Source organism: Ixodes scapularis, unplaced genomic scaffold (genome assembly GCF_016920785.2).
Source record: "Ixodes scapularis isolate PalLabHiFi unplaced genomic scaffold, ASM1692078v2 PGA_scaffold4__175_contigs__length_147842914, whole genome shotgun sequence".
Lineage (NCBI taxonomy): Eukaryota > Metazoa > Arthropoda > Arachnida > Ixodida > Ixodidae > Ixodes > Ixodes scapularis.
Genome location: NW_024609879.1, coordinates 134,513,857 through 134,541,285, shown reverse-complemented (window position 1 = coordinate 134,541,285; position 27,429 = coordinate 134,513,857). Strand labels below are relative to the sequence as shown.

General features: G+C 44.7%; 1 protein-coding gene across 1 annotated transcript; it reads right to left on the bottom strand.

Moving 5' to 3' along the window:
- Positions 1-639: 639 nt before the first annotated feature.
- LOC120847020 lies at positions 640-22,596 on the bottom strand. The gene is made up of 5 exons (XM_040218967.1): positions 22,520-22,596; positions 20,329-20,476; positions 7,857-7,994; positions 7,267-7,295; positions 640-673 (listed from the first exon to the last, which is right to left on the bottom strand). The coding sequence occupies exons 1-5, from the start codon at positions 22,594-22,596 to the stop codon at positions 640-642; spliced, it is 426 nt and encodes a 141-aa protein (XP_040074901.1).
- Positions 22,597-27,429: the final 4,833 nt, after the last annotated feature.

The following is a 27,429-nucleotide window of genomic DNA, read 5'->3' as shown; positions in this document are numbered from 1 at the left end:
GTCATCAAATTTTGCAAAAGAGAAATTGAATGAAAATGGTCGTTTTTGTCCTTGAAAATACACCGTAACAAAGGCGTTTCTTGGCTAGTGGCGTTGCGTGCGAGCATCCTTGAGTCCCACTAGTGTCAATAAGCTCGTGTAAAGTGAAAAACATTCCAATTGAACATCGTTGCACCGCTCCTTTAAGGAGTATTCACTGGCGGCCATTGCTGTGTGAGCGAACGCTGACCGCTTGCTGACGGTATCTGACGGCCAGCTCCAGAGTTCTTTTGCAATGCGCAATCCGCACCATTAAAATTGCCGGTCTTAACATCCAATTAATTGTGACCTAGTTCTGAGCATACGCTCTAAACAGCGCCCTTAAATATGGCGTCCACTGCATAACCCCCTAACAGTCACGTACAATTTAAAAATGCTGAAGAAACACCTCACACACATTCATTACAGTCAGTCAATGTACCTCCGCAATACGCAAAGAGCCCAAAACTCACACCCTGCCGGCCTTTTTTTAGCATCGATGCATACTGCTGACGTGTTGGTATTGTTCCCACTGAAAATGGATTTGGTTAAACCTTTATTGAATGTCGGCAGGTCAGACGACGATACTTAAAGTGTCTTGCAGACGATGGAAGGTGGACATCAATTCGGCTTTATATCAGGAGGAAGCCATTTCCTGCATTTTAAAATGAGGGCACTTTAGTTAACATTTATACGTTGCCACAGAGATAAACAAAAAAGTAGGGACGGGATTATTCACACTCATGCGGGGCATTTGTACAAATATCATTCTTCTGTAAATTTTAATATCCGCATTTATACAATATAGACAATTGCAAGCATGGCGCCACAAGTGGTGCCCCATGCGTGCAAGCGCGTGCAACGCGCGGGTGAACGTAGCTTTGGCAAGCTCGTAATCGCACGGGCGTGCCTGCTCGAGCAGAGACATGGCGGCGGCTAGTCGCCCAGCTTGCAATTGTCTATATACCCACATATATTTAGAGTGTTACGGGAAATGTTTTCAATGTTTTCGCTGTTTCTAAAGAAGAGATGGTGATAAAATCCAGATTAATTAAACGTCCGATCGAATGGATATACAGGTTACAAAGCCGCCAAAAGATAAAGGTTACAGAAGCCGAGATTCTAACTCCGGATCTTTTTATTACCGGTGAGGCAATTTATGTGCCAAGAAACTGAGGAGGAGAAGGAGAGGAGAGCGCGGGGGTATGTCAACGCCGAGCTCTAGTTTGTGGGATTAGTAAATAGTCCCATAGCCTCCTCTATACTCAGAAAGCCTGGCAGTTCGACGACGGAGCCATAGAATGCCCGGTCGCAGATTTGTAGCGCGAGGATCTGGTATCGCAGCGTAAAAGAGCCATTTCTCGGGGAACCTGGACGTCAGCGCACAGCTTTTGCAGCGGCGAGGACCCGAAACACACATTTCACTCGGGAGAAGTGTGTTTCGGCGCCTCGCCGCAGCGGGGCGCCAGTCACGTGGTTCTCCTCTCGTCGGTTGTCTGCCTCTTCACCTTTTCCCTTTCGGTGGCCGCTTCGCCTGGCGATCTGCCAGACTTTATCAGTATATAGGAGGCTATGGGACCTAAAGCTACCTTTGTTTCGATTGCATTCGTCGAACGCGATAAAACGCGGAACGCCGGCGTCCGGCGTTTGGCTCTCGTCTTCCACCACGATCGACGAGTACAGTGGAGACTGTGGTCGCGAAGGAACTTCAGTATAGGTAAAGTAAAACAAGATAACTGGTTTAACAAGGACTACATAGGTTTAATAATCAAAGCTAACAGGCGGACCAGTAGACGTGTTTTCTTCTCGAGCCCCAGACGAAGACTCCCTCTCTCCGAGCTGTCTTTACGTAGGCGAGGGAGGACCCATTAAGCCGTCTGGCCCTTGAGCTGACGGTCCCCGGACGCTCCGCCACCAAGCTCTCCGCCTCCGGAATGCGCGGTGCCGGGTTGCACCCTTACGGCCGCCGTCCGCTTGCGCGGTCTTTGTCGCAGGACCGTCCGCTGTCTGGAGCATGTCTAGACGGGCCACGGGCCGCCACAGCACTCCCTCCCCAGTGAGCAGGCGAACGCTGTGTTTCGTTGAGAACGAGTCGATCAGGCCAGCGAACTCTGCGGCCGTAACGTGTCGTTTGTCTCGGATGGGGATTCCGTGCAGCCGCTGGAGAGCCCTGCTTGCCCCGCGGGTCCGGAGCACCTGCCTTTCTGGGAGCGAGGAGCGGGGAAGGCGAGGGTGTTTTGCTGTGATTGTCTCCTTCGACGTCTGTGGCGGGTTCCATCGTCGTGGACCTGGGGGGTGATGTCTCGATGCGGGCGGGCTTGAGACGGTCCAAACAAATCACCTCCTCTCGGCCTCTAATTTGGAGTGTGAAGTGTTTTGCTTCGCGTTTTAACACGCGGAAAGGACAGTCGTAGGGGGCCTGAAGAGGGCGCTTTATGGGACCGTGCCTGACAAAAACGTCCGTACAATGTGTCAGGTTCTCGCTGACGTGAGGGCGGTTGCTCTTTGATGTCCTGGTGGCCGTTGGCCGAAGGCTGTCCATCACTGCACGCAGTCGGTCCACGTAGTTTGTTGGATCTGGCAGTCGGTCTAGCACGTGCTGGAAAAGCTTCCCAGGCAGCCTCAGAGATGTTTCGTACACCAGTTCCGCGCTAGTGCACCCGAGGTTGAACTTATATGCTGAGCGGATGTCAAGGAGAACTAGGGGTAGGGTCTCTGTCTAGTGGATGCTGTCACTGTGGGCCGTGAGGGCGGACTTCAAGTGGCGATGGAGTCGCTCGACGAGACCGTTGGCTGAAGGGTGGTAGGCCGTGGTGTGCAGGTGCGCCGTGCCAAGGAGTTGCGTCAGTTTCCGGAACAGATTTGACTCAAACTGGTGGCCCCGGTCAGTTGTTACCCGGGACGGCACTCCGAAGCGGGAGATCCATGTAGAGATAAAACAGTGAGCGACGGTTGGCGCTGTGGCATCTGTGATTGGGACGGCTTCTGGCCAGCGTGTAAATCGATCCACCGTAGTGAGGAGATACGTGTAACCTTCGGATGGTGGAAGAGGTCCTACGATATCTAGGTGCACATGCTCGAATCAGTTGTCCGGCAGTGGGAAGTTTGTTAGGGGCGTGACTGTGTGCCGGTGAACCTTGGAGCGTTGGCACTGAAGGCAGGCCTTTGTCCACTGCCGGACATCCCGGTTGATGGAGGGCCAGACGAATTTTGTGGTCAGCAGGCGCTGAGTTGCCTTGATTCCCGGATGGGAGAGCTTGTGAAGGGTGTCGAACACCTTGTGTCGATAAGGTTTGGGTACGTAAGGTCGAGGCGTTCCGGTGGAGATGTCGCACAGGAGCTCCGTGTCGCACATCGGCAGTGCGACTATCCGGAACTCGAGTCCACCTGGTGCGTTACACAGGTTCTGCAGCTCGCTGTCCGTCTGCTGAGCGCTCGCCATTTCCTTGAAGTCGACCACTGCGGAGGATTCTAAATGCCAAATGTTTGCCCTGGAGAGCGCGTCAGCAACGACGTTGTCTCGACCTTGGATGTGGCGGATGTCGGATGTAAACTCCGCAACGCAGGACATCTGACGCAGCTCCCGTTGGGAATGGGTTCCACCATCTGGCCGCAAGTTGCGGAAGGCGTACACAAGTGGTTTATGGTCGGACATTATGACGAAGTTGCGACCTACTACAAAATGGCGGAAATGCCTTACAGCCAGGTACACTGCCAGCAGTTCACGACCGAAGGCACTGTAACGTTGCTCGGTTGGTGACAGCTTGCGTGAGAAGAACGACAACGGTTGAGGGTACCCGTCAACCACCTGCTGCAGCGCCGCACCCACCGCGGTGGCGGAGGCGTCCGTCACCAGGGCAAGCGATGCGTTTTCTCTCGGGTGTGCCAGCATTGTGCGCTCTACGAGGAGCTCCGTGGCGCGGTGAAATGCCTGGCGGGCGGGGTCGTACCACTGAAGTTCTGTCGTTCGGTTTTGCTTTTCTTTCAACAAGTCTGTGAGTGGTTGAAGTTTTTCGGCGCAGTGAGGTAAAAAGCGGCGGTAGTAATTAAGCATTCCTAAAAACTCACGTAGTTGTTTTTTGTTGACGGGCTGGGGGAATTCTCGGATTGCCTGCACTTTGCTGTCAAGAGGGCGAATACCCGATGCGTCGACTTTGTGTCCGAGGAACTCCAGTTCATTTTTGCCGAACACACATTTGCTGACATTGACGACGATGCCGTAGTCCGCCAGGCGAGCGAAGAGCGTACGCAGATGTTGTGCGTGATCTTCGGCGGAGCCGCTTGCAACGAGGATGTCGTCGATGGAGGCGTAGCAAAACGGCAAACCTCGCAGCACCTGGTCGACGAAACGCTGAAAAGTTTGTGCAGCATTTTTGAGTCCGAATGGCATTCTGACGACTTCAAAAAGACCGAATGGTGTTGTGACCGCGGTCTTTTCGATGTCGGCCGGGTAAACTGGGATTTGGTAGTAGGCCCGGACCAGATCAATTTTGGAAAAGATAGTGGTGCCGTCGAGAGTCGCTGAGAAATCGTGAATGTGAGGCACTGGATAGCGGTCGCCTGTCGTGATCCGGTTGAGAGTCCGATAGTCCCCACATGTCCGCCAGTCTCCAGGTGTTACTTTTGGGACCATGTGCAACGGTGATGACCATGAACTCTCGGGCGGGCGGATGATTCCGAGGTCAAGCATATGCTCGAACTGTTGACGAGCGATCCGCAGTTTGTCGGGGGGGGGGGGGGGGGGGGGGGGGGGGGGGGGGTCGCCGTGGTCCTGCGTGCACGGGAGGTCCTGATGTTTCGATATGGTGCGTGACGTGGTGTCGCACGGGAACCTCGGTGTTGCAGGGACGGGTGAGGTCGGGGAACTCTTTGAGGATGTTAGAAAAACGGCAGGTACCGTTCTCTGGAATCTGGGTGAGGCAGAGCGATGACGTTCTGGACGCTATTCCCGAAACGGAGAGATACGTCGTTGCGTCTAGGAGGCGCTTGCGGCGAACGTCCACCAGTAATCCAAAGTTCCGGAGAAACTCGGCGCCGACGATGGCGTGTTGAGTCCCGGCGACCAAGAAGATCCAACGAAAGGTACGTCGAAGTCCAAGGCCGAAGGTCAGGGACCGTTCTCCAAAAACAGGGATGGAAGTGCCGTTCACTACTTGTAAGAGTGCGCATGGTGTTTGCCGACGTTCGCTGGGGGATGCAGGGAGGATGCTGACCTCGGCTCCGGTGTCGACCAGTAGCTGGAGGCCAGTTGACTTGTCTCTGACGAAGAAAAGCCGGCACCCCGTTTCTTCCGCACTGCTCGCCGACTTCAGTGCTGGGGCATCTCGTTTCCCGCTCCCGCTGTGCAAGGTGGTCTGCACTTTTTTGCTTGGTCCCCGAATGTGGAATGGTACCAGCAGATGTTGGTGGAAGATGACCGGGAACGAGACCGGCTGCGGTAGCCCGAACGGCGTTCCGGAGATCTACGACGTTCGGTTTTGAGCGCAGCAATGGCCTTTGTCAGGTTCCGGATTTCCGATTGGAGCGTGCAGAATTCGGCGCTAGACGGGGAAGCAGAGGTTGCACTCACAGTCGCTTGTTGTGCCTGGAGAGGAGCCTGGATGTTGGAGACTGTGGGCGACGCCACCTCGAGCACCTTGTCCGCGAGAGGTGCGAGGTCGTGGAGTGGAATGTCACCAGCCGCCGCCAAAACCATTTATACGTTGGCGGGAAGGCGCTGCAGGAAAAGCTGGCGCAGGATGCAGTCGTCCACGTTGCTCGCCTTTTCTCCGAGCAGTTGAGTCATGCGGCGAAGCATCTGGGATGGTTTCCTGTCTCCCAGATCTTCGGCCGTCAGGAGTTGTTGGAGACGTTTCTGTTCTGATGCCGAAGTGCGTCGTATGAGTTCGAGCTTCAGTTTGTCGAACGGATTGTCATCGGGGGGAGTCAGGATGAGGTCCCCGATTTCAGTTGCCTCAGTTGGTGACAGTGCAGCGATGACGTGGTGAAACTTCGTCATTTGTGCCGTAATCCTCCGGGTGCTGAACTGGGCTTCCACCTGGGCAAACCATAGCGCAGGGTCAGCCGGCCAAAACGGTGGGAGCTTCAGAGGCAGTGATGCCACGGAGGATGGTTGCTACTGCTGTTCCTGCTGCGCCGATGTTTGGGCGCGGTCGTCGCCGTTAGCCATGGCGCTCGTCGAGAAAAGGTTGCTTAAAGAATACCGGGTCACCAATGGTGGTCGCGAAGGAACTTCAGTATAGGTAAAGTAAAACAAGATAACTGTTTTAACAAGGACTACATAGGTTTAATAATCAAAGCTAACAGGCGGACCAGTAGACGTGTCTTCTTCCCGAGCCCCAGACGAAGGCTCCCTCTCGCCGAACTGTCTTTACCTAGGCGAGGGAGGACCCATTAAGCCGTCTGGCCCTTGAGCTGACGGTCCCCGGACGCTCCGCCACCAAGCTCTCCCCCTCCGGAATGCGCGGTGCCGGGTTTCACCCCTACGGCCGCCGTCCGCTTGCGCGGTCTTCGTCGCAGGACCGTCCGCTGTCTGGAGCATGTCTAGACGGGCCACGGGCCGCCACAAAACAAATGCAGCTAGCTTTAGGACTTCCCTCTAATCTTTCGAACCAGATGTCGGCGTTCTGATGTACACAGCCCGTTCTCATCCCCTCCTTCCCCTCAGTCGCTGCCCGTATGATCTCCGACAGCTTAAAAAACGCAGGACGTGGCCTGCCTGGTTCACGTTTCTTGTTGTTTGTTTCCGGCAGCTGCATAATCTTTACTGCCATTCCATTGTAGGCTGTGTATATACATATTTGGACCATTTAAATGTTCGAATTAGTAAATGTTGGCTCTTAGATTCTAGAATTTTTAGGACCATTCTATTTCGACTACAGTCCACGAAATGCCTGCGCGTCTACTTAACCGCAAAACACTCGAAGAGCAAATCTCTGCGTTCTAAGAAATCAGATCGGCGGATGATGAGGCGGAACATCCGTTTAGATCTAAAAATGAAGTCTGCGCTGTGGCAGCACGCAATGCAAAGCGTCATGCTTGCATTGCGTAATGCCACAGCGCAGACTTCATTTTGACGTCTTAACAGATTTTCCGCCTCATCATTCCCTGAGCTGATTTCGCAGATCGCAGAGATCGGCTATTCGAGTGCTTTGTGGATAAGTAGACGCGCAGGCATTTCTTAGAGTGTACTACATCGTTGGCTTCGCTCATCTGCATATTTTGACCATTGGATTGTCGTATACTTACATTGTCACACACCGCCCGTTCATGCAGTGCTGTAAATAAGAATATCAAAATCTTACTTTTATGCTATTAAAATATTTACTGTGATATTCTATATATTTCATTAAAAATGACAATTAGAAATAGTCTTAGCACACGCAAAATAAAAGTGAACTACAGGATGTCCTGAAATTAAAGCATCCGCATGAGTGCAGCCGTAGTTTTATCTTAATTGTGTATTTAATTTCGCCGATATTAATGTCAAAGTACTTTTCCATGTCCACAGCATAGCTTCCCTGAGCAGTTGTGGCCAAAAGGTAGCTTTTTTTGTAGTAAACTGAAATGCCTAACCATTTTAGCCCGAACAAAGCTACTACTCGTTTCCTTCAGAAAGGTGAGCCTTTAGTAATATAACATAAAACTGAACGCCTCAACGCTGTGATTGTTTTCCTCGTAAATCTGTGATGCCACATAATTTCTTACCGACTGTACACTACCAGGGAACTGGTTAGAGTTACTCCATTTATGTATGCAACCATCGTAGTGAGTGAAACATTGCATATATACTCATATTTATAAAGAACTTAGAACACACAAAAAGCTTCTCCACTTACACCTCTTCTGGTGTGCTTATGCCAAGTATCGTAAATTCTGCAGTTCATTCCGTCAGGCGCATCCAAGTTTAGAATTGTATCCACTAGATCTCCCACGCAGCACTGCACCTGACATACGTCCATGAGGTAGAATCTATTCTGAAATACGCATCGAAGCAAAAAATAAGTTTTATAACGAAATTATTCTAGTAAAAGCGAACGGGTGTTTATTTCTACACGAATAATTTATAATCAGCGAAGTAGTTTGATATAAAGATCACACTTTGCTGGGATCGAAAAAAAATTAGGGGGGGGGGGGGGGGTACAAAATTTAGTAGAAAGTCGTCATTACTTCATTATATTAAATTAAATAAATATACGTTTTTGTTTTATACTATATACACCCAATGTCTTTAATCAATCGCGGACACTTATCATTATCAACATGTTCAAGATTACTACTTGCTACCTACGAGGCTTAAATTATTAAACAGTCAGTTACCTCTAGTACATTTATAGCTGACTCTTTTTTTCAATCAAATCTTTATTCAACATCGCACAGATGTTGGGGGCGCAGACAAAAAGCCTATAAAAGGCTTGACTAAGGGTCTGCGCCCCCTACAAAAAACTTAGCATTGCAACAGGGGCACGCCATAACAAAAATAGATAACCACATTGGAGGTGCGTCTCAATTTTGCGAACAAAACACTGTAAGAGCGGTATATCAGCAGAAAAAAAGAGAACATACTGTGACTTGCAAATGCTAATCAACATTTAGATTATTTAATAAAGAAGGTAAGTTAAAACGAAGCATCTGATGACCGCAATTTGTACTTGTTTGTGGAATAATCCAGTGACAAGTGGAACGTATATCGTGTAGGTGTGCCTTACGTTGTAGGTGTGATAAATTTAAAATTGCCATGTTATGTTGTCTGATGCTCATATTGTACCGTCTTAGTCAAATGTCGTTACATTATTGAGGTATTGGGAGTATTTTGTGTGTTTCAAAAACAGACTTAGTATGGGCATCATATGGTATGTTTGCTATGATTCTAATGGGCTCGTTTTTGGATTACATGCAGTTTGTTTACGTTGGAGATAGTCGTTGTGCCCCAAATAAAAAAAAAACACTAAGAAATTACAGAGACAATAATGAGTTGTAAAAAAGTTTCTTAATACATTGAGGCATAAAGTAACGTAATTTAGACAGTACACCTACAATCTTGGAGATTTTTGCGGCAGTCATATCAATATGCTGATTCCATGTGACATGCTCTTCAAATAACACTCCTAGGTTTTTTACCACTGAAACAATTTGAATGGATTCTGAGCCAAGCTTAAGGTCAAGAGTGGGAACATGAGGATATTTATTTCGGGGTCTGAAAAGTACTGCATGAGATTTGCTTGTGTTTATGGTTAACGAATTTGAAATGGTCCAGTTTTGAAGCAAGCGCAAACAATGGGAAGCTCGTTCTTCGAGGTCCGACAATTGTGCGGCACTAAAGAATAAACTGGTGTCGTCGGCGTAAATAACGAATGTTGGGTTAGAATCAATAAGAACATTGTCGTTGATGTAAAGATTAAAGAGTAAAGGTCCTAATATGCTACCTTGAGGAACACCGGCAGAAATGGGTTTGAGGTCTAATAATTCGTTATTTATTACAACTTGCTGACAGCAAAAGTCTAGATATGATTAGATAATTTGTAAAAGTCTACCACGAAAACCCTAGGAATCAAGTTTTAAAAGCAGTGCTCTATGATTTATGGAGTCAAACGCTTTTGAAAAATCTATAAACACACCAAGTGTAATTACTCTGTTTTCAAAAGATTCCAAAATTAGCTCTTTTTGAGTGAGAAGGGCGGTCTCTGTTAAGCGAAGCTTTCGAAAACCGTGTTGGCAGGGTGTCAATAGGCTATATTTACCACAAAACCGCAAATTCGCTTGTAAATTATCTCCTCTAGGCATTTCGAAAAAATTGGAAGAATTGATAGTGGGCGATAGTTAGATATATCATTTTTGTCTCCTCCTTTATGAATTACAGTTACTTTGGCCATTTGCATGCTCTTAGGAAATACTCCTTGCACGAGGCAACTGTTAAATATATGCTCCAAGACAGGACTGACAAGATCTATTACATGTTTCATGGGGTAAATTTGTAGATTATGTGGATCACGTGATTTACTGTTGCGGAGAGTCAAAAAAGAACTTATAATTTCATTTGCGTCCGTTGGAAACAAATAAGCACTGTGGGAATTACGCTGGCCCAAATACGTCATGCAATTTGGATCATTGTCGCTCTTAATTAATGACACATAATAGTCATTAAAGCAGTCGGCTAATTTTTTTCCGGAGAGTTTTTCATTATTTGATGTAATTTCAGTACGATTTGTGGCTCTTCTGCCATTCAAAATCTGGTTTATTTGTTTCCAGACGAGATCGCTTCTTTTCAATATGTCTGTGTTAAATAATCTATCACGACATCACATTGGGAATAAACGATGTACACTTGCACCTTTTGCACATCATTGCCAGCTATTGTACTCAAATGTAAGGTCGCATTAATAAACTGGTAATAATGTATGTAACACGTTATTTTTATAATGAATCATGCAACTCGTTACCTTCTTGGGGGAAAACGTAATTTCAATAATAAAATCGCCACTTTGAGAAAGTAATCAGTGTAAGGCGCATTAAAACACGTCAAAATGCAGTCAATAAGATGCTGCTATTCAAACGCAAGCAAAAGTTAGAATGATATGTCAAAAGCGTCTAGCCAGTTTAATTGTTCAAATTGAGCTTCTTTAGTAAAAATAGCTTGGAAAGGGGAAACATCCGCAGCTGAATCAAAGCCTAAAATAAGATTAAGAAATCCCCAGAATGCAGTGTGTCTCGTACAGACGACTAACCCCTGCGTACCAACTTACAGAACTCTATCTAACACTGCCTTTTTTGGATCGTCGGTAACTTAAGCTCTACGGTACCTGTGTCATCCATAGAAGCGGACACATGTGCTAATGAAGCACAAGTCTATACGTTGTATGTTCTGCATAACATATTCGATTTGTCATATACGGTCCTTTTCTCACCGCATGTTTGTAGTTTGACCTCCCCTGTATATTTTCTCACAGCGGCCCTATTTGTCTAGCCCATATGAGCTTGCCTCAAGGGACATCAGCCAACCTGCTACTATCAGGGTATTGCAGTGCGTCCTAAGATAGACATGCCCTTACTTTGTACCCATAGAGCCCACATCTATGTTAACTCCGCCCTCGTATTGCCGAGGTGAGACCCTCCAGTGTAATATACGTATACAGCCCAAGCTAGGCATGCCCTTGCTTAGCCGAGGTGAGAACCACGGAGGTATTGTGTGGGCAGCCAAAGTTAGCATATTTTCGTTTTTCCCACATTCATGCTAACTCTTCCCTCACACAGCCAAGGTGGGAGCCATGGGGATCTTGAGCGGGCAGCCAGAATTGGACATGCCGACGTGAGATTAACGTTGATTTTATAAGAACTCCCCCATTTAACATTTTCTGAGTAGTTTCTGCGTATTGAATAACTGGGATATTTTTCTTATCTTTAATGAGTCTACTGAACTCAATGAGAGAACAAATTCTTTTTTTTATTCTATTTTTGCGTTAAGGGTATAACCAACCTGAGTGAGTTTAAAGAACTACACTGCTGCATTGACCGCCATTATTTTCAGATGCTGAGGTTTTCGCCTTCAGTGCACAGGGCACCAGTGCAACTTTCTCGAGGCAGGGAGTTAGTAAAGTGGAGGCTGGCAACAAACGGATTTAATTATGGAACTTACACCTGGCTAATTAAAACTTTCTTGATGATTGCATACACACATGTGTTAAAATCCAGCATACAACGTAGAAAGCAAACATAGGAAAAACGACGATTGCCTTGTAAGCCAGTGATGACCGTGTTTTGCAGATGCAACTTCCTCTGAACATTAATAAGAATTGCAATATTGTTCAGTTCCCTATTGATTCAGAATTGCGAAATCTCTGCATTTTCAAATAGATTTCTTTTTTGCGTGTCCTCCCGGACTTCTCAATTTTTTTCGATTGAAGTTCTAAAGTCCTGTTAATGTTTTTTTTTCCTTGTAAAATATATGTTACTCCCACCTGACCCAGTTTCCACTGATAAAGTGGGGTGACTGTTCAAACTCTGTCCGGCAGTTGCCCTCAGACAGAAATGCATACAATGGACGTTCGTAGCCATGTGTCATGTTTATTCAACTTGAGCCATACCTGCATCCATCACTTAAATGTAGTCGTTCCTGCATGCATTCAATTAAAAAATTCACAAAATAATGCGCCTTTTTTTTCCAAAAAACTATTCATTTTTCTTTAATTTCGGTACTTACTGTTTGTTTCTAAACAGAAAGTCTTTACTAGCAACGCTAATATTAAGGGCGGGAACTTAAATTACAACATGATTTAAATCGTGATACAAATCATTATGTAAGTCGTGATTTAAATCATAATGTAAACTAAACCTTTTCCTCAAAAATATTCCCAAATTACTAAATCTTACTTGGCGTTTGCCTATCACCTAATGCTTCCCGTGTCCATTGGTCTTGTATTGAAATTAAAAAAAAAAATGATCACGCAAGAAATATTTATATTAGGCTAAACACGAGCAAAAAGCAGTGACCTCAGCAAATCAGATCTTGAGTTTTCTTTCTACCATCCACGTCGTTGTTACGTTACGTAACATCCTATTGTGAGTAAACAAGAACGCGAACAATGAAACTAACAATAAAAAAAGAACGTACTATTGCGATATAATCAGGGCACAAAAGAGGAAGGAAATAAAGCTTTTTTCGCTAACTAAATCATAGCAAGTTGTTTTGATTCTACCCTGGCGGGGTATTTCAGTAAAAAAAAAATGTGTTAATTAAACTGTACTTTAAACTTACAGTAACTATTTTTACGCATCGCTTTCACTGATCGGACGGTATACACCATGAAAACAGCTCAAACGACCAAGACGAAGTGGTGAAACAAACACGACAGGACGACGGATTGATCAGACGAATTGATCAATCGATTTGTCATGTGTAAAAATACATATACTTATTAAAAAGCCCTTTTTCTCTAGCTATAACGATTTCAATTGATTTATTTTGATTTAAGTCAAATAAATCTGAATTAATAAATATCTGTTTGATTGATTTCGAAAAAAGTCATATTTCATTTTACCTTGTTAAAAAGTATAATAGGCGGGGGGACCCGAGTGACTGTTTGGGCAGTAAATAAGTTAAGTGATTCACTTAACCCAAACCCTGAGACACTTAGACAAAATAACGGTCAAGAGGAAAGAAAAACAAAACAGAAACAAGTGTGTGTTGTTTTGTCTGTTATTATTATTTTTTCGTGTCGCAAGGTTGAGATTCGGGCGTTTGCAAGACAGCTGGCCTGGACACTTTCGCTTCGTGTATATTAATTGTGTTGTGTGGTTTTTTTTTATTATTTTTTTTTCAGACAGCGGGGAATTCCCGCAGCCGTGTAACACAACCGCACGCCGGTACGATGATTAGCAGGAATGGGGAGCGAACATTGGAACCCTGGGTTCAGCGGCGCGAGCTTTCGCTCCACATGCTCCGACCCAGGCAGCACACAGTATTGCGCCGATATTAGCGTCAAATCGGAAAGACTGTGCCGATATTATTTTGATCCATTCGATATCTGTGAACTTGAAGTATGGGATGGGGATCGCGCCGATGCCATCCTGCCATACCGTATACCCGCCGCCGTTTTTCGTTGAGTGTGCGGAGTGTCGTTTGTGAATCGGCTATGCTGGCCTGGTATTTGAATTTCTTGACCAACTCAAAACCGAGCTTTAAAAAGAGCAATGAAAACGAAATTTGCTTACTTGTAGCCCGAGAAAGACAGACACAGCAAGCAGCTCTATTGTATATTTCCCTTCGACCTCCTCTTTTGCTAAGCCTCCCCACCTGCTCGTGTGTCTTTGTGTGGCTGTGAGCGAGCCCGACGACTGCTTTAGGCAAGTTAAAAGGTTGGCGCAAAACACGTGACCGCTCTCCGCAAGCCAAATTCGCATGAACGAAATTTTGTCACTTGACCCGCTCTAACGCGCTGATGGAATCACCGGAGCCGTAGCCTTCGCCTCTTGACAAGTTTTGGAGATCGGTATATAGCAACTCATCTCTGTTACGTCACGGCGAGGTGATGGCGCGCCGGGCGCACTTCCGGTCTGGGGCTATGGGCGGAAGCCGCCATGGGGCACGTGCATTCCTGAGTTACTTTGGAAGAAACCGAACAAAAACCTGCCTTCTCGTCAAGACGCCGCGACTAGGGCTGTACCAAAAGAGTCGGGAAAGGTTTGAAGGTCAATTTTATGCATTTTTCGCCCATGCAATCGTGGGCCGACGGCGTCAAAATGACGTCGGACCACGATTGCTTTGGAGGGAAGCACTTTGTATTGAATTCACAGATACTTGTGGTCGTCAGATTTATTTGTTTTGTTACAACGTGAACGCGGGAAAACCGTCAAGTTGCGCGAACGACCTGCGGACTAGGTTCAGTGCGTCATCGCGTTCAAACGGCCGCCTCATCGTTCGAGCTGTCGTCTGCCCGTTCAAACGACAGCGGCCCGTAAACCAAACGTTGACCCGGTAATTGCGATAAGAAGTGCAGAACACAAAATAGGTTTAAGTTTGAAGGTTGCTTCGGGTAAGTAGGCTCGATGTAAACAGTAGATAAAATGAGATGTTGATCTTTGTTACAACTTACTAGTGGCCATCACCGACTTGTTATGCCTGGTTCACTCGGACCGATTCTGCTTGCGATTTTCAGTATCGGCGTCGACATCTCAGCTACGGTTTTGCAAGTTTGTAGCCCGAGCGACGTCATGACTGAAAATAAGGAGCAGAACCTCACCACGTGAATAAGGCTTTAGCGTCCATTCTGCGGCGTCCACGCGGAATGAATCGCGGTATGTTGCATTATTCACGCCGAGTTTTGCGGTGTAACGAGTCTCGTTAACTTCGCTGATGCCGCTCAAGTAGTCAGACATCGCCAGGAAGACGTAGAATATCGTCAGTTCCAACGCGAAAAAGAGCGCGGGGACTCACACCGACGCCGACAACATCCCATTCCAATGGTCTGTTTATGGGCGACGACGAGCTTCTTGCCCACACCTCCATCGCGCATGCGCGGCGTCGGTGGCGTCCGCCAGGGGCGCTCCGGTTTGTTTGTAAACATGAGTTGGTGTATAGGGGCCATGTAGGTCAGGTTTCCGAAATGGCGTTCTTCAGTGTTTCGTTGCTTTCGTACGTTGCAGACGCGGCTGTGGTTCTTCGTGGAAAAGGCCGGAATACGTCCACGCCAACTTTTCAGTAATTGCCGTTTTCTTCGCCAGAGTCCGTGGAATCCTTGTGCGGTGTTTGCTGCGCGCGCTTCGACAAGGAAGTTGGAACTGCCATCGGCGACAACGAAGCTTTCGTTGAATGTGGGAGACCTTCTTTCTCGTCTTTGTGTTTGCATTGCTCTGTGCTGCGTTTGTCGGATTAAGCATACATCGCAATACATCGTATCGCTGTTTATATTTAAGTACACTGTAAGCATGCTTCTTATAGTGGTCCTGCTTCCGTCTCAATAGATAGTTTAGGTAGGTCGTTTTAATACCTTTGATACAGCCGATAGCAATGCTATGTTTGCGCAAATGCAGCGGAGGAGTATCGGGTATTGATATGGGTGTCATTGGAACAATCTACTCAAACTCACAAATCTCCACGGTCCTTCGTGTTTCATTTATGAGTTTTGCTTGGCATGAAAACAGTGTAATTATATTTATTGAAGAAAGACCTGTTTGTAATGGTAGCAATTTGATACATTTCTGGGAGAGATTGAAAACAATAATGTTTGTCCGTGTATGCGCGCAAGGCGCGCCTTGTACCTGGAATTAACCTGCGAGTTAATACTGCCGATAATATCGATACAAAGTCAGCGCATAAACGATTTCCGGCTGATTCAGACCAGATGCGCACGCGACATCTGGCCGACACCTGGCCGACAGTCCGACCTGGGCACTACTCGCACGGTATTCCGCCGATACTAGGCCGGTGGCAGAGCGAAGGTACGCCAATACCTGTCGGATGCCGGGACGAGGCGCAAAACCGCACATTCGGCCGATATTACACACTAAGAAAAAGGGGAGGGGTATTCAGTCTTTCCGGGGATTAAATGCGCTGACACAAATCAAATCAAATGAAGTTTTATTGGTCCATTAGTCCACCATTAATCTCCTAGGGGACTAACAGGTAGGGATGCCGCGAACTTTTTTCGAATCGAAGTTTTGATGATCGAATCAAGCGGTTCGAAAGGTTCGAAAGATTTCGATTTTTCGAATTGTCTATTTCGTAAAATTCGACGGAGGCCAAATTTTCGAACTTGTTAAGCTAAGAAGTTCGACGCATTTCGAACCGTCGAACTTATTACGCTAAAAATTTCGATCTTTTTCGAACTTTCGCACTTATTGCGCTGCAAGGTTCGATGCTTGTCGAACTTTCGAACTTGACTGACCAAAAAATTTGATGAATTTCGAACTTTCGAACTTATTTATCAAGAGAATTCGAAAAGTTTCGAACTTTCGAATTCTGAAAAGTCAGAAGTTCGACGAACTTCGAACTTTTAGGGTAAAAGTTCGACGTTCGTCGAACTTCGAAAGACCGGCGGACGGTTTCATTTGATTTCAAGTAGTGGGGTACATTCGTAATTTTTTTTCTCGAACTTTTACACGCGGTGCTGCGTTCCTTACGAAAGAAAATGTCGTTTATTTCAATGTTCTGGCACGCTTAGGTTTAAAGAAATAAATCACCGAAGGGGCGAGGAAGGACGGCGGGTTTTTGACGATTATCGTTTGATCAAAAAAACTGCTCCGACTTTACTCAACAAGATTAACAATTTAATCAAACGTTTCGTCTCCCATCCGGGAAACATCGTCAGTGAAACCTACAAGCAGGAATGAGGGAAAAAACTTCAACAGTCCTATTTAAGCAAGTCCGCGTACACATCGGGGAGGGGGCCGCGGTTGGAATTGCAAGCTGATGAGTCACCTCGGATGAACCATGATTCCACGAACCTGCGTGGACCCCACCTTTGTTCGCGCGCCAGAGTGGACGCATTCTCAAAGTCGAAACAGTGACCCGTAGTCCAACAATGGTCTACGAGTTCTTGCGATTATCGTTTGTGCCAGATTTAAAGCACGCTGCAGCCGGAGCTATTTATGGTAGATATGTTATACTTCTTTTAAGAATGATCTATGTATAGCCTAGGTAAGTGCCGTCTTAAGATGTGATTATTGTTATTCAACGTGAGTTTCGAACAAATGTCCAAACATGTATCTGCATGCAATTATGACCTAAACTTGATATTTATTTTCGTCTAAGTTGTTTGAGGTATCGCATTGAAATTAACACCACAGACAGTACATATCGTTGCCATCTGCAGAATACAAAATAATATATTTATTGTTTTTCACGTTAAGGAATAAATTAACTCATGGGAGAAGATTTCTAATAGTGTTCAAGTTCAGCACGTCATTAAAAGAAAACTTTTTTTTTTTTTCGCTTCACGTTTCTGGGACGTGTTTCTTTTAGCCTGTACACATTTTGTTAAAAGAAACTTGTTTCGAAGTTCTGAACCTCTGAATATGCAAGAATAGAACACTTCCGACGAATTCTTGATAGTTTTTTTTTTCTCCTGCTTTTTATTCCCGCATTTATTTATTTCTTTATTTATTTATATATATATATATTTTTTTTTTTTTACTATCGGCACAGGTGTTTAGGTCGAAAAGACAGCTTTGAACTTCCGAACCACTAAGCATGTGACGAGCAGTGCCTTCTGACAACGAGCTTCTAACAATAATCATCTACGCAACCTTTTATGCAGTGAAGAGCGACAGTAGCTACACATATGCATAAGTAATTTCAGATTAAAATAAGCTCGACCACGCCCTCTTTCCCCGTATTGTTTTCTTTAACAGTCCGAAACACCTGCAAGGGGAAGAAGGAGGCTGAAGACCCCCCCCCCCCCCCCCCCCTCCCCCCGCTACCCTCTTTCCCCCCGTTTTTCCTCTTCCGACGCCACTTGTAAGGTAGAACGCTCCTCGACCTCGAGTTGCGTCGGCTTTTGTGCTTTTTGCGAGGCGATTCCTCCGTCCCAGAAAATAAACCTCCAGGACAATCACAAACTTCACCGGATCGGATTACTACCAGCGTGCAAGGGGTGGCGAGCTAGTTTGCCAGGTCGCTTCAAGGTTTTTCTGAGCCTCAACCTCCTGCTCGTTCTGGCCGTTTCGAACTGGATGAGTCTCGTAAAACAGTGTGTTCGTGCAATCACTACTGCGTAATGCAGGTTAAAGACCCCCCCGGGGCTGGCGGTCACAATTCTGCACTGGCAAATATTCTAGCACGTCCGGGACACTCGTCGTCTCATTTAATTGCCTGACCAACTTCGCAGAACCTAGATACCGCACCCTAACTTTTCTAAACTTGATTTTGTGAAAACAAGGGAGTCGTGAAAACGTTATTTGAAACTGAAACTGTGGCAAAACTTGAAAATCGGACTTCGAACTTTGAAAACTTGGATTAGAAAGAAATTCAAAATCTTCGAAGTTTTTTTTGTTTGTTTTTTTAATTTAGCGTTAAAAGAAAATCGAAACCTTCGAACTTTTCGAACTTTATGCAAAAAGAAATTCGAAATCTTCGAATTGTTCGAACTTCATGTCTATAAAAATTCGAAGCGTTCGGAGTTTTCGAATTTTTTTTACAAAGAATTTCGAAATCTTCGAATTTATCGAATCTGAAGTAAAAAAATATTCGAAATATTCGAATTCGAAATTTTAGAAACCGTGAAAGCTTCGAAATTTTCGAATTCGAAACTCCGCTGTGGTCAAAAGTTGCGAATTTTTCGAAATCGAACCTCGGTCGGTACGAAAATATCGAAGTTTTTCGAAATCGAACCTCAGTTCGCTTCGCAAATATCGAAACCTTTCGAAATCGAACCTAGGGTGGTTCGCGACATCCCTACTAACAGGGAAGGGAGTAAATTTTGCGCCCCTCCCGTTAATCTTTCCAAGTTGAACCCCCAGGTCTAACCTGTGCAGTCTTGCATTTAGAAAACCGGGGCTAAATGTTGCGCCCTTACCTTATTTATTACTAAATCGCGCACTTACAAACCCAGGTGGCGCGAGTTAACGTCAATTCTAAATTTGAAAAAAAAATTATTATTTTCGGAAAGATCTTTCTTACGCTCATTACATTCATATTTGAACAGCGCTTATTTCAAATTCAAATTTGCACACGTATTGTACATTTAACATAGACAAGGGATTAGAACACAGATGACACACACGCACAACGCACACGCGACGACACGCTAATTCATTCACCACCCCTAAAGGCTCTCCGCGCCCTTTTATACTGATCATTTGAAACAATTCGTTTGGTCAGGGCAGTTAGTCCTCAGCATTTGCACCCGGTACCTAGCTCGAACCAGATGGTCTCTTCGGGGAGCAAATGGGAGTCCAGAGGAAAAAATGCTGCCGCTAGTCCTTCGAGACCATCTTCTTTTCTTTGTGTAGAGCAGGATTTGCCAATATCGTCGTACTACTTGGGGAGCTACGGCACGTTAACAAACACACTTGGCCTCTTGCTCTTAGTGAATAAAGGAAGTTTGATGGTGTGAAATGAACACACTCGCTCAGTAGTATTCACAAATGTGCCCCACACACAATACTTCCTAGACTGCCTGGTCGACATGCAAGTGTCCCTTCCAGTGACTTCTAGCTAATTTTGAAATTTGGCTTTGGCATGACCTTCAGTTTTTTTTTTTTTTTTTATTAGTTACAATTTTGAGTTTATAGAGACGGGTATCAAAACATTTTAGTTAACTAGGGTAACAGAAAACGTTCGGTAGTGTACACCTTGAAACACCCATTGTAAGAACCGTAAGCGAGACTGCTTTAAATTTATTCTCCATGCCAGAAACTGTAACTGTAGAGGTAGTACGCCTCGTGTAGTTCGTTATTACACATATTGGGTTTTTGATATTCTTTTATGGTATCGTTACGTGCATTTAATCTAGTTTCATCTGGTCCGGCTCTAAGAAAAAAAACAATTGTCGAATCACTTATGTCATGTACGTTTTCGTTTTGTGAGCTTTTTGCCCCGGAATATCCCTCCCGTTTCAGGATAGTTTTCACTATTTTACAAGAAATTTAACAGCATGGACTTTAAAAATGCCACGTCTATTAATCTTCTGCGTCAGCTTCTTGCTTTCCCGCGAGTGAGTTACTAGGTTTAGACGATGGCACGAGTAATTCTGGGGAATATACAACCCCGCTTTCGAGACACTTATTTGGTATGCATTTCGACATTCATTCACCTCACTGTGCTGGAACTACATCATTCATCTCATTTTATGAGCTGTGAAATGGAATATCACTTACAGAACAAGATCTTGCCTTGTACATTTTTGGCAAAACTCTCCTACAGAATCTGGCTGGTGACAACATCCATCCTGGGAGAGGCTTATTTGTGTTGTTTTTGTAGTCCTTCGGCTCCCAATGATTTTCTAAACATTGTGCTGTACCATTGCTGAAAGAAAATAAATCCAATAGCAGTCGGTATATTATCCAAATTCAGATGTCACACATTTAAAAAAAAACGCAAGAAGTGGCGAGCTCTAAGCATCTAATTTTCGTTGTTCATTTAATGAGATTTCATTCTTAACAATTAACAGCGACACAAAAAGATTCAGGAACCCACGACCTGGGGTGTCAGTGGCTGTAATCACCATCTGGGTTTGTGTTAGACTCCATCTTTGTGCCGCAACCTCAGATCAAAGCAGTTCTTTTGGAGAGCTTTAAAGCTAGCAATCAATTAAAGCTTGATTAAAAAATGAAAGACCTTTACATGGCTCTGTAATACGAAATTACAGCGCAGCTCTGGAGGAGGATGACGGCAGGTTACGGAAGGAAGGGTATGCAACTCCCCCTCCTCCATACCCTCTCCTCCTCCGTACTCTCCCCTCCTCCTCCTCCTGCGTACCCTCCCGTCCCCTTCCTCCGTACCGTCCCCTTCTCTTCCTCCATACCCTTTCCTCCTCCCACAGTTTCCCCGCTAAATTTAGCTGAAAAATTAACACCACGTGACCTCAACACCTATGCAGTTTCCCCGCTAAATTTAACGGGGAGAATGACGTCACATGACCTGGTTATACGTCACCAATGAACAAATTCAGTTTCTCCGCTAGATTTAGCAGGAAAATTGACGTCACGTGACCTCCACAGCAATTAAAATCCCGCTAAATTTAGCGAGGAATTGAATTGGTCTTGGGGTCACGTGACGTCCATTTTCCCGCTAAAGTTAGCGCGGTTTCGCCGACGCCGCGAACCACGGAAACGGGTGCCTAAGAGCTCCGATCTAAAACCAACACCTGTCATAAGATTTATTAGTAATCCTGCTGTACGCACATGTAAGCTTCAGTGATCTGTTTCATAGGTCTCGGAAGCAGAAAACAAAATGTGAATACTGTACACCAGAAGTATCGAACCAATATAGGAAAATTTAAAAATAGAAGTTTTCCAACGTGGTATCGTAGTTACTTAGGAAGTTAAAGACCTGCCATCGGCTAGCGAAAAATTCCTATATATATATATAGAGAGAGAGAGAGATAATTTTATTTACATATTTCCTCACCTAATAATTTTTACTTTGCAGTAGGTTTTTATCCGTTTTATTCGTTATTTTTTTCTGAGCTCATCCAAAATGAGGAACCGTTAGAAACATCACACTCCGAAAACAACGTATTCGGAATGTGCCTAAAAATAACCTAAAGCGCATTTTAGGAAAATGGAGCTTGGATCAGACTTCTGTCGTTTTTTGTTCATTGAATTCGGCTGTCGCCCTTGAATTGGGTTGAGATGGGGTAAACAAAAAATTCCTTTTATTTTGGAAACATGTAACGCGGAGAGGTTAGCCCAGGGAATGCCGCGATTCTCTCTGCTACCTGTTATCTGTACAAGGTATTGTGTCGTCATCGTTGGCATCTTCTCACGTCGCTCCTACTGACAGAAATGGAAGAAAACTTTAGGCACAGTTTTAAGGTGCCTACTTTCAAACCTTCAAAGTGTTTCCAAATTCTAAAACCTCTTCAGCTTCCCTTTAATTATCGAAACTGGGAATGAGTTGGGGTAAACTGTTTTAGCACTTTGATGCAGGTTTAAGCTCCAGTAATGTTAAATCCGTTGCCCAAAGCAACCTTTAGAAAAAGCACGTGGCACATGACATTTTTTGGGGAACTCAAACAATCTAAATTAACCACTGTGATGCATAGTTACCAGAAAGACATTTTGGCGTTTTCCTTTTTGAGATTTATTAGGAAATATTTATTATACAAAAGTCTCTTAAAATGGTTTTGTAGCTGTATAATTATAACCTGGTTATTACATGAGACATTTCTAGGTAGGTATTTATTAAACATCCCATTAATACGGTCCATGTAGTTTGCTTTAAAGCTTTAAAGTAGTTCTACTTGAAATATTTTCCAGCACGATCTCTGTTAGTATCCTTCCAGACAGAAATCTGTCACTCATTCCATTGATTCTAGGCAATTTATGTAAAATATTCTTTACGTACACTATCATAAATTGGCCAATCATCTCCTTTGTGCATTTCGAGAAGGAGTAGGGTAGCGTGGGCTCCATAGGTGACATCAGAAAGCCATCGCCTCGTGGGCATCTTTGTGCTCCTTCCCCTCCATCGTACTCAGCACCAAGTCTGAAAGTTTTAAGCAATAATTTATATTAACTAACGGTTGCTGCTAATAAAGGCATTTAATGGTTAAAGAAATCAAATTTACAATAGAAAATATATTCATTAGTGAAGTCGCTGCTGCGAATATACAAATATAAGAAGGTTCTGAACACGTGCGTGCACATCAAAGCTATGCAGTTGTATGGGTGCGACATGTGGCAGGAATTTGAAGATATATACATTAGATGTTTAAATAAATAGACACTTTTCATTTCCATGGTATTGTCGCGATCCAATCACTGCTGTACGGAGTCTTTAGTGACCCTTGAAAAGCGTTAACCAATAGAGAGTATTCACTGGTGGCCATAGTTGTGTGCGCGACTGCGCGGGCTAATGGCGAGCCTCCACAGTTCGTTTGCACCGTGCATTCAACACCATCAAGATTGCCGGTGTTAGCAGCCTATAAAATCAGCTCGTTCTGAGCATGCGGCCTAAACAGCGCCCACAAAAATGACGCCCAGCGAATATTCCCTATATAAAGTATACATGGTACTCTGAACTTCCCGTAATCATTCCTTGAAACGTTACCAACATAACAAGTGTCCATGTGTCCAGCTCTTGAACGTTCGTAGGGCTCGTAAATCAAAAGCGAGGCCTAAATCTTTCACTCATTCGCCTAATTTCTTCCTTCATTTATTTGTTTACATGTACTCTCACGGCCACTAGGGGCGTCAAAAAGGGCAGCGGTTAAAGAGGGGATATCCAGAGCCTGGTCCAAGGGTTCGCAATAGATCTTAATTCGCGAGTTCGGACCCAGTACTTAGAGTCAGGGCTGAAACCAAAGTTCGAAACCCTCACTACGACCCAGGGAAGCAACCATGGCTTGGCCCCAATACTAGAACCAAGAGCTGACGCAATGGGTCAGGTCTATGGTTTGGACCCAAGGTGTGAACCAGTTTTCTGACCTAATGACTCGTTGGAATTTCGGGATCGAGCCTGTACCTTTTCCTCTGGGTTTGGGCTCATAGGTTCACCTACTTTCCTTCTCACATTGAATAGGGCTGGCATAAAAGCTGAAATTGTGATGTCTTTGTATTCGTCTAATCCTCATCCCGACCGAATAGCCGGCGCGGCCTGACAACCGTACACCAGGATCAGTCAATAGAAGAAAACTCATATAAACAGCAGTCCAGGCTACACGTTTCTGCGGGCTGAAGAAAGCACAGCAGGACCCTAATACGGAATTAACCGCTTTGTCCAACACGACATCATGACTTTCAGTCGTTTTTATTTTAACTTTCAGTTGCGGGGCTGTTCCACATTTTAAGCCCGTCTAACCAAACACAGGTCGTTAAAAGCGACATCTACAACCACTGGCAGCTTGAAAACGGCTGGGCGGAGCAAGGCCCGGTCATCTTAGTATCGCTCCTCAAACCATGAGACTTCGAAATTATCCTTTAAGAACGCTGAGAAACAAATTACAAAACATGCTGGAAGAATATGCGTTTCTTAAGTTCCCAGGAAGTACATACAAGTAGACTTGCCTGGAAGATTTTTATCTTAGCATTATGCATGCGTTATGGTTTGTTATGCTTTGCGTGGTTTCACATGCATCGCACTCATGTACTACCCGAGCTTATCAGGTTGGTCTTGACAAGTTTAAATTTATTTGAGACCCGTGACGTCATGACAATACGTGGGAAGCTACGCTTCGTCATTCGGGGGCCGGATGCGCGCGTCGACCTCCGCTTACTACTTCAGGCCCCCGTGAGCAATAAATAGTCCAGCCGCTTGCGGTTCCGTTCAACTCCTCCCAGTGGCGCTGAACAAAGGCGTCGGATTGCGGATCACCAGGTCCGGGTTCGATTCCTCTGCGCCGTTTGGTAAATCTCGCAAGTTATGATTTAGTGTAATTAAGTTTTAATAATTATGATGAAGTTTCCTTTGCGTTGAACAGGCCTGCGTGTAGCGACGCTTCCTCACGCCCGATCGTTAAGGCACCTTCACACACTTGCCTTTGCTTACGACCAAAATTTTGCAATGAGAAAATGACACGCTGGCGCCATCCATAAGGTGACCGTGGAACTGCCTTTCACTAGAGCGAAGGTTTCACGGTACTTACGACATCAAACTCACGTACTATTTTTGAGAAATGTTCGTTTATACCTTTATAATATTGTCAAACGATTTTTGGTTTGTTTTTTAAAGCCAAAATTTATAAAGACGCGCGAAAAAAATAGGAAATGTACGGAAATGCCAAGTATTCCGCGGCACCCTGTTAGATAGAGCCTCTGTGTTATCGTGTCGTAAGATAATTTAAGAGGTCTTAAAGAACACAGTCGTAGGCATAACAATTTGGTAAACAATATAGCTTAAAAACATTTGATTTTAATACGACAGTGCTCAAACTGCCGGCCTCACTCGAACACTATGATTTGCGTCCCGTAGTGCCATTAGTTAACTATATATTTACAGCGAACTCGCATACGACATTACATATACATGTAGGCCCCAGCATTCATGAAATGGAAAAGTATTTTTTTATGGTTATTAGAAAAAAAATAACGAGTTATATCCTTGTTTTAGCACATTTTACTGCATGAGGCGCAATTCTACGGTCATGTTGTATGCCCCGACCCAGGGGCATCGTGTAAGCAATATCCTCTCTGTCATTCTTATGAAGCAAATCAAATTCCCACTCACATTTTGCAAATGACCCGTACCATCGGGTTAACCAGCTGATAAAATCCGTCGTCGACGACACATCCAATTTTTTGGTTAGTACAGAGCGTTCCCTTAAAGCCATATTCTGTCGGTTTCCAGAAAACATTGGAATAATTATTTCACTACACTTCATGTCACTCAACAAAACTCAAATACAGTTATGCAAATATTACCGAGATATGCCATTTCCAATCAATTACAGAGCAATGATTATGAGCATAATAGGCCGCGACGTTCTTTCGAAGTCTTCAGTCGCTGTAGTTATGTAGGGTGGTGTTTCAACCATTCTAATATGTGCTAAACTGCATGTTATAGTACTTACCTCTTTTATGCGTAAACAAACAATTAACAATAACCACTTTATTATAAAAAACGCAAAGTAATCCTGGAGAACCGAGGAGCAATCTACATTGAAATCACATTTTCATTCTCAGTAAAAGTGTCGTGCCAAAGTTGAAAGCTGGGCTAGTTGCCTACATTTTACCTGCATTATAAGTGTCGTACTACATTTTCCCAATACAATTTGCTGCCACCTCTTGGGCATTCTTGAAATCATTCAAATTACTGGGCTTATTGGCTATATAAAAGCTTAAAGGTGTATTGGTGGCAAGAAACGTAGTAAAATTGGAATGAATTCAGCAACTGTACCGGAACTTATTGTTTTCCTATAACCTTCGGGAACTTCCAAGTGATGCCATCTGAAATAAAAGTAGAGGTTATTTCCAGCAACATGCCATGATAAAAATCTTAACTAATACTGTCACTATGGGGCAAACCCTGCATACACGACTTTTTTTTTCAAAGTTTCCTGTGTAATAAAATAAATCAGCTTGCTTGAAATTCTTTATTCATAATTAAAGTTCTGTTGTCACCTCAAAATGTACCTTTATTGTGTCCAAAATTGTAGGTGCATACTTGTTTGAAGTGTTCGAAGTTTTATTTATTTTCTATCACCGGTATTAAGATTTAAAAAGAACATAAATCAAAGCTTGGGGTGCATGTGCCCTCGGCTTGGCGTATTTTTCAGATCTGATCGTACTATTAAGTGTGATACACTGGGATCCCTTCATTGTTCGCAGTGTTTGCCTGCTTTTGTCTTCTGTGACAAAATGAACTCAGAGACTAGTGTATAACCAAATGCTTTACTAGAGGAGTGCATTCTACTCTCTCATTTTCATTAAACAGCCTACCAATACGGCTCCAAATCCTGCCCTGGCGGTGTGGACAGCCTGCGTCCGAGAGAATGCATGAGCATTCCGCTGCCCTAGTTGTCGGTTTTTCGTGTTGTGCCAAGGTCAAAGTACTACCGCCGACGCGCCGAGATAGCGGATTCCCCAATACAACAAAGACGGCTGTCTCCGCTGTCTCGAAGGCTGCCCAGAACGATAGATGACGGCAGCCATCTCTCTTGATTCGAAGGCCAAAACCCCGAGTCTGCTGCATGTTCAGCCGCTTTAACTATGCTCAAGCCGTCGGCTCAAAGGCCATTCAAACTTTCCCGGAGCAAGGTCCAGTAAAGTGTTTGGTATAGTGATCGCGAAAGGAAAACTAAAAAAAGGCCACGTAAAAAGCACGAAAAGGACACACACACCGCCATGAACACGCTGGCAAAACCAGGGAACACACAACATGTCTCGCACAAAACACCGCATGGTATGACGTCATACCACCGTCACCGGCACGTTTTGGCGCGAGAGCAATACCTCCAGTTCCGACGAACACAAACCCAGGTTAGCGTCTGTGTTGTTTGTTTGTTTGTTTTTTTTACGTTTTATGGCTTTACCTTTTATTTTATTTTTCTACGTTTGGGTTTCTTAACTTCTTTTACTTTTTCGTATTATTTTTTTTTATTGTTAAACGCTGCTAGCGTGTAGCTCGTTCATGAAGCACGTTCATGGTGACTTGTCTTATAGAGAACGACCCATAAAACACGTTCCGTGTTAAAGAGTCAAGAAAACTGTAAAGGGTAAATTGTACAAATGCTTTCTGTTGACAAACAGGTAGGCTCCATGACTTTTCAGAAATACAGATTCATCGCTGGGCCTCACAAACAGGTACGTTCTAGCAAC